The sequence below is a fragment of the Bos mutus genome, chromosome 23 (assembly GCF_027580195.1).
Source record: "Bos mutus isolate GX-2022 chromosome 23, NWIPB_WYAK_1.1, whole genome shotgun sequence".
NCBI classification, from domain to species: domain Eukaryota; kingdom Metazoa; phylum Chordata; class Mammalia; order Artiodactyla; family Bovidae; genus Bos; species Bos mutus.
In genome coordinates, this window is record NC_091639.1 from 37,196,292 (window position 1) to 37,212,236 (window position 15,945).

Consider the following 15,945-nt stretch of genomic DNA (forward strand, 5'->3'; position numbering starts at 1 on the left):
AATATGCTGTTTGAATGTGGCTTCAGTCTCAGCCTTAGGAAAGTTAAATAGCTGAATGGCAACTGCAATACTGATTCTTTCAAGATGCGTCTACAGTCAGCCCTTCATATTCATGGCTTCCAAGTCCTTGGATTCAACCAACTTCCATCAAAAGTATTGGGGGCAGGGGTGGGGGGAATTCCAGCAAGTTTCAAAAAGCAAAACTTGAATTTGTCTCACACTGGAAACTATTCACATAGCATTTACAACCATTTACATAGAATTATCATGTATTAGGTACTATAAATAATCTAGGGATTATTTTAGAGTATATGGGAGGATATGCACAGGTTATTCGCAAACACTACCCACTGTATGCAACTGAGTACTCCCAGGAGTCTTGGCACTAATCCTCCATGGATACTGAGGGACTATATATATCAATGTTTTATTTGCATATACATGTATCAACTACTTAATATATTTAATAAGTTAATGACTACTGCAAATGATAGATTTTACCTGAAACATCATTGGTTCTGTGGCAGATGAAAAGTTTAGACTTTTAGATAACTGTACTTCTGGGTCATATTTTTTCAAATAGGCCTTAATCATTACAGTTTTTGCAGTTCCCTGCTCCCCTGTGAGTAAAACAGCCTGCAATGGTAGGATAATCATGTTAAAAGGTGTTATAAAATGTTTAGTTTTAAACATACTATGGTTCTGGTAGCCATTCTTTCATTCTATAAATTAACGGTAGGTTTTAGTTACTTTTAAGAATTAAACCTACATCAAAATAAATCCTAGTTGAATTAAAGCCATAAATGTACAATGCATGCTGGAAGAAAATGTACTGGAAGAAAACGTGGGTGAGTGGTCACGTGACCAGGGGAGGGACTTTGTAGGCAGACATCCACTTTCCTTAGCAAGCTGAAAATCAGCAGAGTTCGAGCGTCTTTTGGGAACCGGAGTTCACTTGCCAAAAGGTTTCTTTGAAATGACACCACCTCCAGCCCTCTGTACTTTACTTTTCCCACTTGTGGTTGTAAAAAGAGTTGTGCTTCTTACATGGTCTGCAATGATCTAAGAGACTCAGGAAACACAGGCTACTGGCCCCACATATCAAAGGGATGACTTTAGTGAGTCCAGACCCGAATCTTTCCATACATGGAAAGTGCTAAATTCCTTAACTTGAGACACCTGGGTTTTTGTTTGTTTGTTTGTTTGTTTTCATTAAAAAACATCATTTCATGATGTTCCGACTACCTGGTTTTTGGTTACAAAAATTTCTATATATCCTGACTTCCCCCCTCAAACTTTGCCGCATCAGAACACTATCTGAGATGCTGTGTCCTGGACTTGAAGTCTGAAGAATGTCCACCAAATAGGTACGGGGAGGGAGGTGGGAGGGGGGGTTCAGGATGGGGAACACGTGGTGGATTCATGTTGATGTATGGCAAAACCAATACAATATTGTAAAGTAATTAGCCTCCAATTAAAATAAATACATTTAAATTAAAAAAATAACATAACTCTCAGCTTTTAGATTGTGCATTTTTTTCAGTCAACAAAACTATCAAACTTACTTTATGCTGTTTTGCAATGGTGTCTATCAAAAAATTTGTTCTAACATTGTCAACATTTGGAACCAAAATTGATGAATATTCTGGAACACTGTCAGTTGGATAATAATATGGCTGAAGTTTCTTATTCCAATGCTCCCAATCACCTATGCAATAATTAAAACGGATCTTAATAAAACTGCATTCTTCAAAAGTTATCTCAGAATACAAAAATATAAGTGCTATAAACAATCAACAGAAATAAACATTTAAAACATCTTCATGAAACATATTAACCTATCTGCTAAGCTAATGTATGTGGCATCTGATAATTTAAATTTGTTTTGCCTCTTTAAAAAATAATCTTTAAATTATTATTTATCTAGAGACCTCTGACCTAAAATGGAATTACAACCAATGATACGTTTAGTATCTACTAAGAAAGCCACATTAACTAAAAGGATGGGTTAGCTCAGACTGTGAAGAATCTGCCTGCAATGCAGGAGACCCGGTTGCATCCCTGGGTCGGGAAGATGCCCTGGAGAAGAATGGCTACCCACTCTAGTATTCTTGCCTGGAGGATCCATGGACAGAGAAGCAGAGTTATACATGACTGAGCGACTAACACAACCACCACATTATTGTTATAATAAGCATTATAAGTACATTCCATCAATTCTAAGAAAAGTATCTTATTTACATTTTAGCATCTCTGGAAAGCACCATTCAATCTATGGTGTCAGCATCGCTGTTAGTCATGCAAACTTGGCCAGAGATGTTTATATTGTGGTCATTTAAATGGAATGACCCTCATTGTTGATTGCATTATTGAATTTAACTGCCATTTTAAAGATCTTCCAAAAAAAAACACAATTCAGAAATTTACCCAAAAAGTAACTGTGTACATAGAATGCATGGAAAGAGAGAGGAAGAGTACACATTTGATAGCAGCAAAGCAAATATTCATCACTGGAGGAACAGCCTTGATTTCAACTTTCCTTGCAAATTATGGAGTCCTATGTTATGTGTATGTTTAAGTTTTAAGGATTAAACATTAGTGGCTAAAGGGTTTTCCATAGAGGCTGCATCTTGTGCACCACTGTGTAGTTAGCAAAGTGGGCACAATGTTCAATGTGAGAGCTGTACTTGTTCCACATTCTTGCCAGAATTTGGTATTATGAACCCTGCCATTTTCAGTTCAGTTCAGTTCAGTTGCTCAGTCGTGTCCGACTCTTTGCGACCCCATAAATCACTGCACACCAGGCCTCCCTGTCCATCACCAATTCCCGGAGTTTACCCAAACTCATGTCCATTGAGTCGGTGACGCCATCCAGCCATCTCATCCTCTGTCGTCCCCTTCTCCTCCTGCCCCCAATCCCTCCCAGCATCAGAGTCTTTCCAGTGAGTCAACTCTTCGCATCAGGTGGCCAAAGTATTAGAGTTTCAGCTTCAACATCAGTCCTTCCAATGAACACTCAGGACTGATCTCCTTTAGGATGGACTGGTTGGATCTCCTTGAAGTTCAAGGGACTCCCAAGAGTCTTCTCCAGCACCACAGTTCAAAAGCATCAGTTCTTTGGTGCTCAGCTTTCTTTATAGTCCAACTCTCGCATCCATACATGACCACTGGAAAAACCATAGCCTTGACTAGACGGACCTTTGTTGGCAAAGTAATGTCTCTGCTTTTTAATATACTGTCTAGGTTGGTCATAACTTTCCTTTCAAGGAGTAAGTGTCTTTTAATTTCATGGCTGCAGTCCCATCTGCAGTGATTTTGAAGCCCAGAAAAATAGTCAGCCACTGTTTGCACTGTTTCCCCATCTATTTGCCATGAAGTGATGGGACCAGATACCATGATCTTAGTTTTCTGAATGTTGAGCTTTAAGCCAACTTTTTCACTCTCCTCTTTCACTTTCATCAAGAGGCTCTTTGGTTCTTCTTCACTTTCTGCCTTAAGGATGGTGTCATCTGCCTATCTGAGGTTATTGATATTCCCATTTTAGGCATTAAATTAATTAGAATTTAGTCATTCTAGTGACTGTGAAGTGATACCCCATTGCAATTTTAATTTGCATTTCCCTGATGACCAATCATGTTGAATATCTCTTCATATTCTTTTTTTCACCATTCATAAGTCTTTGGTACAGCATCTATTTAAAGTTATTATTGAATTGCAAGAGTTCTTTATGTATTCTGGATAAAATTCTTTTATCAGATATATGTCTCTTAAATATTTGTTTCCATTCTGTGGCCAAAATGGGTCATTTTATTTTCATAGTGACTTTTAAAGAGATGTTAACTTTAGTGAAATCATGACGTAGTGTTCCACCTTTGTTTTTTAAAAATTGATTTGGTTATTCTTTGCATTTCCATAAAAGTTTATAATAATTTATAAATTTCAACCAAAAAAAAAAGCCTATTGAGATTTTTCACTGTGATTGCACTAAGTGTATAGATAAGTTCAGGGAAAGTAACATCTTAACAATACTGTATCTTCTGATTTGTACACTGGATTTATCTTTCCATTTATTCAGGGCTTCTTTAATTTCTCTCAGCAGTTTTATAGCTTTCAGTATACAAATTTTATACATATTTCATTAAATTTATCTCTATATATTTCATTTTTGGATGCTATTTTGAATTCTATATTAAAATTTCAGTTTCCAATTTGTTGCGAGCGTACAGAAATACAAATTATTATTATATACTGTTCTTTCATTCTGTGACCTTGCTAAACTCATTATACTAGTTCTAACAACATTTTGGAGGGAGGTTATAATATCTGCAAGTAAATAGAAATTTACTTGTTTTTTTTCCAATAGATATTTCATTTGTGTGTTTGTTTGTATTTATTTATTTACTGCCTTTTTGCACTGGCTAAAACATTTGGTACAATGCTGAACAGAAATGGTGAGAAAGGATATTCTTGTTTCTGAACCTTGGAGGTATTCAGTCTTTCACCATTAAGTATTTGTTGAGTTACTAAGTCACGTCTGATTCTGTGTGACTCCATGGACTGCAGCACACCATTCAGTATAATACAGCTTTTTTGAAGATATTCTTTATTATAATGATAAAGTTTCTAATTCTAGTATCCTGCGAGTTTTGTCATAGTTTTATCATAGAAAAATGATCCTTCTACCATAGAAGAATGTTAAAATTTTGTCAAATGTACTTTCTGCATCTATTTAGATGACACATAAATTGCTTGGTTTTTTGTATATCAATATGGTGAATTACACTGACTGGTTTTTAAACGTTAATCCAATCTTCCACCCCTAGAATAAATGCCCAGCATCTACACTGTCAAATGTACTTTCATTAACATTGTTTCTAATAATCACTTCTTATTTTAACATCTTTAGGGTCTGTAGTAATGTTTCCTCTCTCAATCTGGCTCATGGTAATCTACTTCTTCTCTTTTTTCCCCCTAATATCTCTGGTAAGAAATTGACCAATTTTACCGCTCTTTCCAAAGAACCATCTTTGGATTGGCTCTAAATTGTAAGAGAATTAACATCTAGGTTTAAGGATTTATTTCATAATTAGCTTCTTTTAGGGAGCGGTAAGCTGGGCCCTGACACATATGGTGGGTTAGGGAGCCGAGGCATGGGATTTTGCCAAGTCTACTACACATAAGTAGGGTCCCTATCTGCTTGCTTCATTCTCTGATTATTCTGATGTTTCCAACAAAGAAGTTCTAAGACTGCATTACCACACTTTGCATCATGAAGAATCTGTGTTCTCTATACTTCTACCCTTCCTCTTCAAGCAATAGAAAAAGAGGTACTGCTAACTTATTTATGGTAGACTTCACTTAGATAACTGGGAAAGGGGAAGTCAAGAGCCTCTATAACCATTCCCAGCTCATATGCAAAATCCTAGTCTTGTTTCCATAGATGCAATTTAAAAATAGTATTAGCAATTATGTTACTCACAATTGGTTTAATATTTCCCATAGAAGATTTTAGGAGTTTATCTCTATTCCATTAAAAAAAATGTTGTTTTTTTTTTTCAGACGTAAGTCACTGTGCTTACCATAATCAGTAACATAGAACTCATACATGGTTTGAGTCAAGCCTTTAGGTATTTCTGGTAAATCTAACTTGCTTTCATGACTTCGCATAAAAGCTTCAAGCTTGTCTCTGCTTTCCAGTTCCAGAAGGGCTCCTAAACTCCACATTAGAGCAAACACAAATAATTTATGAAGATGTTCGACACACGAAATGCCACCTTCTTCTTTGGAGGGGATTAAACCTTCCAGAAGATTGAGAGACTGAAAATATTTAAAATACAATAAAATTAAGTGTTATATTTAGATTTTAAAATAAACATTTAAATATAATAATAACTTTAAAAGAAGGAGAGAACAGGAGAAGAAAACAAATCCATATATCCCCAGTTATGGCTTGATCAGTGTCCTACAGCCAGTGGCATTTAGAAGAAAAGTCATTCTGCTTTAGGCAGACTACATGCTGCTGCTGCTGCTGCTAAGTCGCTTCAGTCGTGTCCGACTCTGTGCGACCCCATAGACGGCAGGCCACCAGGCTTCCCCGTCCCTGGGATTCTCCAGGCAAGAACACTGGAGTGGGTTGCCATTTCCTTCTCCAATGCATGAAAGTGAAAAGTGAAAGTGAAGTCGCTCAGTCGTGTCCGACTCTTAGCATGACTGCACAGAAAAGACACCAAACTGGGAATGCGGAGGCGTGGTTTCTCCCCCCAACTCATGCCCCTAACATCTCTGAGTCTCAGTTTCCTGATCTGAGAAGCAAAAAGCCTAGACTAGATGCTTCCTTAGGTAGTTTCTGGTTCTAAAGTTTGGTTATTCCAAATTTTATAGATCAAAGATTTTATTTATTTTTAACATGTTGCAAGGCTCAGCACACTGTGGCCCCAGGGGCCAGCCACTTGCTTAGCAAATGAAGTGTTTCTGAAACACAGTTAGTCTCGTCCATTGCGTCTGGCTGTTTCTATATTGCAACAGTAGAGCTGAGGGGTTGGGATGGAAAATTGTGCAAAGCCTAGAACATTGACTATTTGCCCCTTCAAGAAAAAGTGTGTCAACTCCCACATGGCATCAAAAAAAAAAAAAAAAAAAAGTATCTACAGTAAGACATCCTTTGTCTTCCAAAATAAAATCATTTCAATGATTTGTGAGCTTCATGAATTATTTCTAAGCCACCCAGCCTCCCTGACTGACGTCCTTCACACTGACAGAGAATCAGAGCTCTAGAATGGATAATGAGAGATCACATATGGACTAGAATCAGGAGAGCCTTTGAAAAATCTAAGGAATAGGGTAGGGAAGGAGATGGGAGGGAGGTTCAGGATGGAGGGGACACATGTATACCTATGGCCAATTCATATTGCTGTATGACAAAAACCATCATCAAATTGCAAAGTAATTATCCTCCAATTAAACAAATACATCTTTAAAAAAATATATAAAAGAAACAGAAAAAAAAGAAAGAGAAAGAAATTCACGATTTGTTCTGTTTCTTCCAAAGACTTAAAAGGAAAACTGAGTAGAGGGGGAAAATATAAGGTTACAAACTACTTGGAGAGCTGCTTCAAGGTTTTCCCTATCTAATACATACACTAAATTTGCAAAGCCGAGACTTCCACCCAAATTTTCCTGCTTGCCACCAGCTCCTTGTTGTGCTTTCTGTAGAACTACCAGCTCTATTTATCTTGTCTGCTCTCATTTTTGGACACTCTTTCTGGGAAGGCTAGACTGAGCTTGAATGGTGGGAAAGATAGTTCATTCCGCTTCCCCTGACAATACCGCCCTGGGAGGTGAAACTCATGAAGAGATGGCAGTAAGTGAATCAATAAGATCTTTAATAGGAATCCAAATTCTCAGACGCTTCACTGCCACATCACAGAAAGATTTTGATGTACTCTGTGAACCTTCCATTTCAGATACCTCTAGACTGCAATTGAGTGTGTGGGGGGGAGGTGGGGGGAATTTCAAATCTTAAGCAATGAGTGTACAAAAAACATATCTTACTTGCACAATATAGTTGCACTCTAAGAGCTGCATTTTCGGATTGAGGTTCAGTTTCATAAATGTATATGCATCCTCAAATATTTTATCATACAGAGTTAGGAATACATTATTTTCCTGAGTAGTACGCTTCTTCAACCATGCCTACAGCAAAGAAACAGAATCTCTGTTTATAAGAGAGCAAGACATGGAGAAAGCAAGACATGGAAAGATACTAAATGCGCTTCTGTAGGTCTCCAGTCCCCACCTGCAGGATTGGTCTCCAGCTGAGGGCAGAGCTGCTGATGTACACCATGCCCATCCTAGAAACCGTGGCTGGAGAGGCGTTCTCGATATTGTGGACTTCAAACAAAAGCTTGCAGCTTGGGGCCATGGGGATGCGATCTCCGTTGGCCAGTGTGAGGGTTTTATTGTCATCCAACACGGAATTTAAGTTCTCAATCCAAATGGCATCCACAGGGCCGTCTAAAACGAGGAAAATGTTTTCACCTGCCAAAAATAAGAACAGAAAATCACTTTTCACCTGTGGATGACCAAAAAAGAAAATTAAAACAAATACTGAGTTGCGGATAAACTGGCAGGAAAAAAGAATGATCAGCAGAAAAGAATTTGCATGTACCTTTTTTAGCTTTTAATGTTTTTCTCCACAGAGTAGAAAAAATCCCATCTGTCCAGTCATTGGTCGCTGTGTCTAGTCGGCCAAACATCTGAGGAGCCGTAATAGCTTTGGGATTCATTCTCATCTCCCTGTGAGGCCTTCCACACTCTGTCAGTGCCTTCATCAGGATTGTTATGACCATTGTCTTCCCAGACCCGCTGGGCCCAAGAGTCATCAAGCCATGACGGACCAGAGACGTCTCATACAACTACACAATGAGATGATCAATCAAAAAATATAACTTAGGAGTCTCCTGCACACGTTCATAGAAGTCATGTGAAGAAATTTTAAAAGCTTTAAACAGGATCTTAAAAGCTTTAGATAGTAACTGGTTCAGTACTTAAAAATGGAATATGACCCCTCCAAAACTGTTTGTTTCATGGAAGGTGAGTAACAAACTTTTAAAATGTTAAAAGTGAGAAAGTGATGACAATGTGGGACTTTAATTACATTTTGGAAGTAATCAATTCAGGATCTAGTTTTTGCGTCTCAAACTACTTGATATGACAAACTCCTTGTCATTTCAGTTTGCTGATAACATAGAAGTGGTTTTTCCACAAACAGGCTTTCTCTGTATCACGTGTGGTGATACCGCCCCCTAGTGGTGGAAAGCAGCGATACACAGCATCTCTGCCAAGACCCAAGTTAAACATCAGCCTTCTGGTTCCCCAGAGGCACAGCTGGACGTTGAGTTTCCTGTACAAGCGAGTGATCATCAGGGAAACTTGTAATGGAGTAAGGGAAGGACAGGAACGGGGACAGGTCAAGCGTGGTGTGACTGAAGACAAAAATCCTGTACAGGGGAGACTTAAGGCTGGCCCTCGGGGCACCTTTATACCTCTCTGTTTCAACTGGAAGCAGGAGAACTTGACTTTTTGACTGCATCACCCATAAGTCTTTATCGAGTGTTCTGTTGGTTTTTTTTTTTAATTATTTATTTGGCTGTGCCAGCTCTTAGTTGCAGCATGCAGGATCAAGTTCCCTAACCAGGGATCAAACCCAGGCCCCCTGCATTGGGAATGCATAGTATTAACCACTAGACCACCAGGGAACTCCCCACATCACCCATATGTCCTTAACTAAGGAAGGGCTGTTTGGGGGTAGGGGAGAAAAAACTCCCATGCGCTGTCTGCACTTTGCACCTTCCAGAAAGAGTGGCACTGACCCTCCTGCAGAGAGTGGTGTGTTTGGGATTGGAATCACAGTTCTAGAAGTCAGGGAAGGAGTGCAAGGTTGAGGTAAGAGAGATTCAAGGAGACATACAAAGAGCATGGACAGTGTCTGTTACAAAGTCCTCTCTACAGTTTTCTTAATGAAAACAAAAAGTCAAAGGTCTCATAGCTGATCAGAGTAAAATTTGAGTTACTTTCCTAAGTTTTAGATAGAAATGTATTAGCTCTGTAATCCATAGTTTAAAAGCAACAGAGGTACTGGCCATGTTATATTCAACAGTAATGTGTTTGACATTAAGTAACAACACAATATTCTAGTCCCCCACCAACTGAGAGAACTAAGATTTCAGTGCTCAGTATACTGTGTGCATTGTTGTTCAGTGGCTAAGTCATGTCCGACTCTGCGCCCTCATGAACTGCAACACACCAGGCTTCTCTGTCTTTCACTATCTCCCTGAGTTTGCTCAAACTCATGTCCATTGAGTCAGTGATGCCATCCAACCATCTTATCCTCTCTCACCCCCTTCTCCTCTTGCTCTCCATCTTTCTCAGCATCAGGGGCTTTTAAAATGAGTCAGCTCTTGCATCAGGTGGCCAAAGTATTGGAGCTTCACCATCAGTCCTTTCAATGAATATTCAGGGTTGATTTCCTTTAGGATTGACTGGTTTGATCTCCTTGCTATCCAAAAGACTCTCAAGAGCCTTCTCTAGTACCATAGTTCAAAAGCATAAATTCTTCAGTGCTCAGTCTTCTTTATGGTCCAATTCTCACATCCTTTATGACTACTGGCAAAACCATAGCTTTGACTATACAGACCTTTTTCAGCAAAGTGATGTCTCTGCTTTTTAATATGCTGTCTAGGTTTGTCATTGCTTTTCTTCCAAGGAACAAGCGTCTTTTACTTTCATGGCTGCAAGTCACTGTCCACAGTGATTTTGGAGCCCAAGAAAATAAAATCTGTCACTGTTTCCACTTTCCCCCCATCTATTTGCCATGAAGTGATGGGACCGGATGTGATGATCTTAGTTTTCTGAATGTTGAGTTTTAAGCCAGCTTTTTTACTCTCCACTTGCACCCTCATTAAGAAGGTCTTTAATTCCTCTTCACTTTCTACCATTAGACATGTGTCATCTGCATATCTGAGGTTATTGATATTTCTCCTGGAAATCTTTATTCCATCTTGTGCTTTATCCAGCATGGCATTTTTCATGATGTACTCTGCATAGAAGTTAAGTAAGCAGGGTGACAATATATAGCCTTGATGTACTCCTTTCCCAATTTTGAACCAGGCCATTGTTCCATATCCGATTCTAACTCTTGCTTCTTGTCTTGCATGCAGGTTTTTCGGGAGGAAGATAAGGTGGTCTGGTATTCCCATCTCTTTAAGAATTTTCCACAGTTTGTTGTGATTCATACAGTCAAAAGTGCTAGCATGGTCAATGAAGCAGAAGTAGATTTTTTTTTTTAATTCCCTTGCTTTTCTATCATCTAGTGGATGTTGGCAACTTGACCTCTGGTTCCTCTACCTTTTCTAAATCTAGCTTGTACATCTGAAGTTCTCAATTCACCTGTATGCACATCACATGTAAAGTGAGGTTTTCCCAGAATTTTTTTTAAATGGAATGATTTCCATTACATAGATGATGAAAAATAAGTTGATTTCTCCCAATATATTTTCTTTGTAAGATTTGAATCTGTCTCATACACTTGCACTCGTTAAAAGAATAAGTTAAGAATCATTACTTTTCAAATGCAGTTTTGACACTTTCCACAATTTCAATGCCTTCATTTTCCAAGGCACTGGAAAATACTCCCAATGTGTCAAGCTCATAGGGATTTAATTCAGCAACTCTGCAACAGTTTCAGGGATCTGCTTGATAAAATCATTGATAGGTTGTCACAAGGATAAAATGTAATTGACAGAAACACACCAAGAGACACAGGCAAAGGATTTAGTTTAGGTGTGAACACGCCCACACACGAAGCAGAAGCAGGGTAGCAGCCCCAGATTCCTCGGGCTCCATGCCCCACGAAGGCCCCCAGCTATGGCATTCCATTTCCCTGTGGGTTTTTTTTTTTTTTTTTGGTCATGCTGCACGGCTCGTGAGATTCCAGTTCCCCAACCAAGAATGGAACCCAAGGCCCCTGCAGTGGAAACACAGAGTCCCAACTACTGGATCACCAGGGAAGTCCCTCCCTACATTTTCATAATCTACTATCTCCTACCAGCTATTCTCAAGATTCTGGTTACCACCTAACCTCATGGGGTGTAAGTAACTTCAGTAAGTGCTTGGTTAGTGTGAAGCAGGGTAAAACCACGCTAAAGTCCTTAGGACTAACACCCCCCGCTGAGGACTCTTCTTGTAATGATGTGCTTTATTTAGTCTCAACCTTAACATCAAGCAAGACTAATATCACAAGTTCTTCTCTCCAAATGACAACCTCTAACAACACTCATTGAGCATCATACTGATAATAGATGAAAAATATTTTACCTGCACGAGTTTGAGATTCCAGGGTGGATGGTTAATCAAACCTTCCAGCTGAACCTGGTTGGTGACTGCAGCTTGCAGTTCCACGTAACTATTACTATCTAGTTGTAATCCTGGAAACAGGTCATTGATTAAGCTGAGGAACAGGGGTTCATCTTCATCAATCTAAGGTGGCAAAGAATAAATTTACTCATTTAGGTCAAAAATGAAGCTCATAGCACTTATTTCATGCCCAAATAATCATATTATTCTCCTGGCCACACCTGTATGCTCTAGCACTTTCTCCCAAACACCACCCCTGAGTCCACATTACCTACAGCATTGCACCCAAATTTCCCTGGCATTTACATTAAAAAGAATGAAATAATGCCATTTTCAGCAACATGGATAGACCTAGAGATTGTTGTACTGAGTGAAGTAAGTCAGACATAGAAGGGGAAACATCTCTCTTATATGCGGAATCTAAAAGGAAATGATAGGAATGAACTTACAAAACAGAAAGAGACTCACAGACTTACAGAATGAACTGGACGGTTGCCAGGGTGGGCGGAGGACAGGATGGGGGGAAGGGATACTTAAGAGTCTGGGATGGACACGTAGACACTGCTAAAATGGATAGCTAAAATGGATAAAAAGATCTGCTTTATAGCACGGGAACTCTATTCAATAATACGTGGCAGCCTGGACGGGAGGGAAGTTTGGTGGAAACTGGATTTATATACGGAGAAGGCAATGGCACCCCACTCCAGTACTTTTGCCTGGAAAATCCCATGGATGGAGGAGCCTGGTAGGCTGTAGTCCATGGGGTCGCTAGAGTCGGACACGACTGAGCGACTTCACTTTCACTTTTCACTTTCACGCATTGGAGAAGGAAATGGCAACCCACTCCAGTGTTCTTGCTTGGAGAATCCCAGGGACGGGGAAGCCTGGTGGGCCACTGTCTATAGGTCGCACAGAGTCGGACACGACTGACGCGACTTAGTAGTAGTAGTAGGATTTATATACATGTATGACTGAGTCCCTTTGCTGTTCACCTGAAACTGTCACAACATTGTTAATCGGCCATACCCCAAGACAAAATGTTTAAAAAACACTCTGTCGGCATTTAATGTCTTCTCCAATCTACTGCTCCAGGGTTTGATCTCATTACTTTATCATACGACAGGTATATGCATTAATCTTAAAAACGTGTAAGTAATAGCTCCAATCCCAAGAGAACAGAGTATTAACATTCTACTTTAATTAGGAAAATATCTGTAGTTTAACATCAGAAAGTCTTGTGGATTTTGGTTTCAGTTTCTCAACTGACTATGATGGTGGGTGAGTCCTACAAACGTGGCTCCCTCATAAGGAGATCCACGCCCCCCAGGGTGGCTGTGAGACTCAAACAAGACAGTACCCGTGAAAAGATTCTGTAGTAAAGTGAAGTATGCAGATGTTAGTTGTTAGTTTTGTAACTAGAATGTGAGCTCCTAAGGTCCACTCCTTCCTCAACCGTGTACTGCCAGGACACAGACACGTAGCACCAAGAAGCCCCTGAATAAAAGCCACATGAAGCTGCCCATCAGCTAGTTCACGACAACATGGCTGTACCCGTGAAAAGTGTGCAAGCAGTGAAATAATTATTGTAATCTCCACAGCAAACCGGAGAAGGTGATGGCGCCCCACTCCAGTACTCTTGCCTGGAAAATCCCATGGACAGAGGAGCCTGGTGGGCTGCAGTCCATGGGGTCGTGAAGAGTCAGACATGACTGAGTGACTTTACTTTCACTTTTCACTTCCATGCATTGAAGGCAATGACAACCCACTCCAGTACTCTGAAGTGACTTAGCAGCAGCAGCCACCATTTAACGCACATTTAGAAAATAGAAATGGTGTTGATGTTTTGGCAGAGACATAGTTAAAGCTAGTCACATACAGACAAAGCAAAAAGCTCTGGTGGTTCCCTATGAATCCAGATTTTCATGTTTAGAATCTGTGTTACATTATGAGTAATGGACTGACATTTGGGGGCTGGAGCCCACTGATGGAGCCTATTTTATGGCATTTGCAAGGATGCATTTCTGGCCCCTGTGGTTCATATAAAGCCATGGGTTTTTTTTCTTGGGGGCAGGAGGAGGGTGCCTTCTTCCAGAAGCCCAGTCAGTGGTAACTTCACATACATAACCCAACACACACTCATGTTAACAGCTCTGTATGAGCCCACCCCCACTTGTCAGCTAGGTCAAAATCTTGAAAGAGAAGTTAACCCAGAAAATAAAGATACCAATTTAGAAAGGTTCATATCTCTCAGTCCTCTCATGACCGTGCTTAATTCACTATCTTCTGGTCTGGCTCTTTTTTGAGATCCGAGTGTCCTCAATACAGATAGAATATTTCTCAACCCAAAGTCGTAATGAACCTAGGATGAGAAAAGAAATAAAAAGGATCATCCAGTTGAAAAATTCTAAGTGTAGACTCACTGTGCACATATAGTACTTATATACTATAGTTTTGGAGTGGCTGAGTGGCAGAGTTCTGTTAGCTCACTTCTCCTGCCTTTCTTTTGACTGAAAAAGATGACTTCACTGGAAACATCAAGCTGGGTGACAGTGCTCACACATGATTTTCTGAGAAAAATACACTCTGATAGTCTGAAGGGCAACCATTTAAAATGCATGACCAACTGGTTACATACTATGTGATTCACCTTATGTAACATGCTTGAAATAACACAATTACAGAGACGTAGAAAAGATTAGGCCTATGAGGGGCCATAGAGTTTGGGAAAGAGGTAAGTGTGGCTATAAAGGGTAGCGGGAGGGTACCTGGTGGGGATAAACAATTCTGTTTTCTATGACATAATTGGATAGAACTACACACACTCAGACGGTAAAAGCGTCTGTCTGCAATGCAGGAGACCCAGGTTCGATTCCTGGGTTGGGAAGATCCCCTGGAGAAGGAAATGGCAGCCCACTCCAGTATTCTTGTCTGGAAAATTCCATGGACGGCAGAGCCTGGTAGGCTACTGTCCATGGGGTCGCAAAGAGTTGGACACAACTGAGCGACTTCACTTCATTTCACTTCACACACACACACACACACACACGAGTGCGTGTGAAGTCTTAGGAATCTCTGTTTATTGTCCATTGTCAATCTTCTGGTTTGGTTATTGTACTACAATTATGTCAACAGGATGACGAGTACACAGGACGTCTCATACATGTCTTTGCAACTTCCTGGGAATCTATAATTATTTCAACTTAGGGAAGTTTTTAAAATACATAATCAAAAGTTCAAGTTAATTATAAACATATCTTAGGAAAGAGTCAAGGAATTTTTTTAACTCCCTAATTAGTACTTATCAAAATTGCAAGTTAAAAGACAAGTTCTATAGTGAGGGGGAAAATAGATGTACAAAGTTACCTGCTTAGTAAGTTGCTCTTCACAGAGTTTGTAAAGTACATAAAACTTTTGAGCCAAGATAACGTTTTCAAGAAAACCACAGCTTGCAAGTTTAACTCGCATAATGATCTGCAAATTAACAGTGAGACTTTTCAGTTTTAGTGAAGAACAGGTAAACAACATAAATCGTATTATGGTTTTAAATCCTGATGCATACCTGTCTATCAGGAACCATCATAGCAACAGTTCTGAACTGAATTTTCAAGTTCTCGGGTAGTTCCTGGCGCCCAGCATACCCAGGGTTCTAGAAGTTAAAATTATTTAATTTTTAATTGTTGACATAATTTTCATTTCTTGAATACAAATTATCAATACATTTCAAATCCCTAATTCAGATTCTAAGAAGGTATTGAAAAACATTCGATTCATAAAATATCCCTCTTTTCACAAAAATATGTATTAGACCATCCATATTTATTAATGTCACATTACTTTCTCTCACACATTTCCATTTTCATTATACTAATAAAGTAACACACATGTGCATATGTACACACGTACACACACACACACCACTTTATGTAGCAAAAAATAAGCCTCTGTGTATCTATTTGTTAAAGAAAATGAAATAAAACTGAATAAATACTGGGATAATTATGATCTAAAATATGTTACTTAAAGAAAAAGAAA

At 39.3% G+C, this 15,945-nt stretch overlaps 1 protein-coding gene across 2 annotated transcripts in view; it reads right to left on the bottom strand.

Moving 5' to 3' along the window:
• DNAH8 (dynein axonemal heavy chain 8) overlaps nt 1-15,945 on the bottom strand; it is a 319,103-nt gene that overhangs the window by 159,875 nt on the left and 143,283 nt on the right. For both annotated transcript variants that reach the window (XM_070361456.1, XM_070361457.1), the window contains exons 45-54: nt 15,473-15,559; nt 15,277-15,384; nt 14,138-14,272; nt 11,875-12,036; nt 8,168-8,414; nt 7,796-8,037; nt 7,552-7,692; nt 5,580-5,817; nt 1,566-1,708; nt 502-636 (exon numbers count right to left, since the gene is read on the bottom strand). In XM_070361456.1, the coding sequence (XP_070217557.1) occupies nt 502-636; nt 1,566-1,708; nt 5,580-5,817; nt 7,552-7,692; nt 7,796-8,037; nt 8,168-8,414; nt 11,875-12,036; nt 14,138-14,272; nt 15,277-15,384; nt 15,473-15,559 (1,638 nt within the window). The remainder of the gene's footprint in view (nt 1-501; nt 637-1,565; nt 1,709-5,579; nt 5,818-7,551; nt 7,693-7,795; nt 8,038-8,167; nt 8,415-11,874; nt 12,037-14,137; nt 14,273-15,276; nt 15,385-15,472; nt 15,560-15,945) is intronic.